Raw genomic sequence first — 3392 nt, 5'->3', positions numbered from 1 at the left:
TAGCATCCCGTCTAAAGGCAATGCTAAACCGCCTCTAGGAGCAAGGCTATGTGACGGCTGTTGGCTTTTCTCTGCTTGTCCTGTCTCTTCTCTCAGCAAAATCTTTAAGCTGATGTCCGTTCTTCTGGCCCCGAAGCCTGAGCCTGTTCTGTCTGAGCCTCCATCATATATACTCGAGCATGGACCACTCTTCCAAGTGTGGGACCCTGGGCCTTAACGTGGCTGCTGAGTGCTCTTTTGCCTCTTCAGAAGGTGCCCTGGACGCCAGCCTGGATCAGGATTTAGTGCTTGCCTCCCTCTCAGCATCAAGTCCTCAAACAGCTGTCCTTCAAACTGCCTTTTTCTGCTACTTCCTTCAGCCCATGGAAACAGGCTCCCTTCTTTCTACCTGTGGAACTTTGAAGCTTGTATTTGTCAATCATGTGGACTGTGTGGTCATTCCTAGAAGCTGTTCCCGAAAGTTCCCACCCAGTGTGTTTCTTTCTTCCGTCTGCTCCGGGAGAGACTTGGTTAACATTTCCGGATGTTTTACTGCAGTAGTGGAGTCCCTCTGGGTCCAGCTTCCCCTCCTTTCTGCATTCTGACATACCTAGGGCTCAGGAGAGACTGGTCCATCTTCTCCCTACTGTCTAAGCACAAGGACCCAAGGCAGACTCTCCCTCTTGCCCCTTACTCCTGAACACTGGCGTCCCAGCCAGTTCTGCTGGGAAAAAGAGTGATAGTAACTACGTGCACTGTGTGGCTCTTTGAACCCTCATTCAGACTTGACCATTTCCTCGCTGCTCACATTCACAGAAGCCATCATTAAGATAAGGAAATTAAAAGTGTCTTATTAGCGAAGATGGGATTCTGCCTTGCATCCTACCCATGCCGGTATCTTTTGGCTTTAGTTTATTTCCTGGGTGTTCTCGGATTACTTGCCCCCCAAGTTAAAAATATTGCTACTACTAGTAAGGATAGCCTTATATTAAATTCTTTCGGAACTCAAATCAGACAGCTTGGATTCAAATTTTGGCTCTGCCATTTATTATCTCCTTAATCTTGGGCAAGGATGGCAGTTTCATCTTCTGTGAAATGGTGATTAGGCTTTTTTGTAAGAAAATGAGATAATACCAGAAGAAGATTGAGGATGTGGTAAGCAAACAAGAACTGGCTTCAGGGATTGTTGTTAGCATGATATTATTAACACTTGTTGAACTCAGAGGTGATGGCTCCAGAGGAAGAGTCTCCCTGTGCTCATTCACTGAAGTCAAAAGACTGTTTGTACTAACCTGATATTTTTCTGCATCTCCACACTCAAGAACTGGAAATTCTGGGCACGTGTATTTCTTTTTAGAAACAGCAAATATTAATTCACTGACAATGTGGAGAATCCAGTTTGAACCTAAAAGAAAAGACAGAAAATAGAAACCCATTAAGGAGTCTTAATAACAAAGATGCATCACGTTAGCGTGTAGAAGAGTTGATTTTCAATTTTCAATTATTCCATGATGTGCACATTCACTTCTTTAGAGTTAGAAAGAACTCTGGCTGCGGAAACAAGTAATTTTGGAGAAAAGAGCATTTATGTATATTAACATGGAATTTAATGTTTTTAGGGTTTTTTTTTTGTTTTTGTTTTTGTTTGATTTGGTTTTGGCTTTTTGAGACAGTATTTTTCTGTATAGTAACTTCGGCTGTCCTGGAACTTGCTCTGTAGATCACCTGCATTTGCTTCCTTGGTACTGGGAAATTTTTAAGTTTTTTAAAATTCACATTTTGCCCTCTTCCCTTTCCCTCTCTCCCTCTACCTCTCTTTTCGTTTTGAGGCAGGGTTTTGCACTGTACCCCACAGTGGTTTTTAACTTACGAACCCCCTGCCTCAACCTCATTACTGATGTTCGCCTCCACATCAGGTGCAGGAGTCTCCTTGACGTGATTTGCACATAAAATGCACTCCTTGAAGAATATTATGCTAGAGAAATATCCATTTTATATAATTTATTTCTTCCCTAAATTGTTCTACAGGAATAGATTCCAGCATTGAATAAGAGAACAGAAAGTGTTAAGAAATGGGCTTTAATAAGCAGCAGTTGAAAGAAACAAAAGAAGCTGAAGTAGATGGAATAGCTCACGCATGCAACCGAGCATGCTAGAGGCTGACGCTGAAGATTGTGAGTTCTAGGCCACCCTGAACCTCAAAATTAAAGCAAACAACAAAAATCCAAATTAAAAAAACCCAACAACAAAACAGATGACATAAAATATAGTAAATTAGATTCTTAATCTCTTATTCTCCGTTGATGATGGATTTTACAAAACAGATTTGAGAAACAGGAGGATTGGTGTTTGATCCTGAAAAGAAGTACAGCATATGGAAATCATTACATACATGACAGAAATGTCATGCTTCTGCTTTCTATCAAAAATATTCATATTTACTTATTCTGGCACTGCCAATCCTCCCTCTGCCCACGGGCCATACCTCTTCCTCCAGCCTACTGGATTTTTTTTTTTCCAAGTTTTCAGTTGTTGACTTTACAACCCATTTGCTTTACTGTCTCTCTCCCTGCCCTCCCCTGCTGCTGCTGATTTCCAGCGAGTTCCATGTGGAGACGAGGCTCCTTCTTCCCACCTTCTCTTCACCTTGCACCCTCCCCTACCTAACTAACACAGAATGCGCTCACGGGAAAAGATTCTCTTTACCACACTTCGGGTAGGACGCTAGCACGATGTCATCGCTTCTGGCTTCAAAGGTGTCCAAAGCTCGGAAAGTTTCCGAGGTGCACATGGTAACAGGGTAGGGAATCCCCTGGTAGGTGAAAAACAAGTGAGATAGAGCCGTTTCTTTAGATTTTTCTAAAGCATCATCAATGTACTCGATAAACTTGGACTTGTCAGCCATGCTGGCTCCCCGCTAATGAATCCAGCCAGTGTCACCCCGTACAGTGGTTGTCTTTAATAGTCCCTCCCAGGCGCATGAAAATCTATCACCCGGTTCTCATCCGTTCCTTCATCCTGTTTGTGTATCCTGCCGTCACAAAAGGTGAGCCACAGGTGCAGACAGGCTTGGCTTCTGGGACTGCTATCACAGATGCTGATCGTGTTACGGCGGACATCCCACTCAACAGAAGAAAAAGAACAAAATCTCCTAACAGAAGATTAATAGACATTAAATATCTAACAAGTAGATATTTAATAAAACCAGACATTGAATTTTCTATGAGAAATTCTTGGAATAAGCCTTCTGGTTTGCTTTTGATGGGCAGTTTTCCAAATACATCCCGCTTAGCGTGACAGTGAAACCACAGGGTAATTTAATTAAGTGGTTAAAGCCCCAATTTAGGGACAATCCTGAATACTGGGCTCGGTTTTGTAATTTTTTTTTTTTTTTTGTTTTTCGAGACAGGGTT

General features: G+C 42.4%; 1 protein-coding gene across 1 annotated transcript in view; it reads right to left on the bottom strand.

The window, feature by feature from the left end:
* Nucleotides 1–2785, bottom strand: part of Sult6b1 (sulfotransferase family 6B member 1) — an 18567-nt gene extending 15782 nt beyond the window's left edge. The window contains exons 1-2 of the mRNA XM_005360778.2: nucleotides 2686–2785; nucleotides 1272–1384 (exon numbers count right to left, since the gene is read on the bottom strand). Of these exons, the coding sequence (XP_005360835.2) occupies nucleotides 1272–1384; nucleotides 2686–2770 (198 nt within the window). The 5' untranslated portion in view covers nucleotides 2771–2785. The remainder of the gene's footprint in view (nucleotides 1–1271; nucleotides 1385–2685) is intronic.
* Nucleotides 2786–3392: the final 607 nt, after the last annotated feature.

The sequence above is a fragment of the Microtus ochrogaster genome, linkage group LG3 (assembly GCF_000317375.1).
Source record: "Microtus ochrogaster isolate Prairie Vole_2 linkage group LG3, MicOch1.0, whole genome shotgun sequence".
Classification (NCBI taxonomy): Eukaryota; Metazoa; Chordata; class Mammalia; order Rodentia; family Cricetidae; genus Microtus; species Microtus ochrogaster.
The sequence above is the reverse complement of the archived record's forward strand: the minus strand, read 5'-3'. Positions and strand labels throughout refer to the sequence as shown.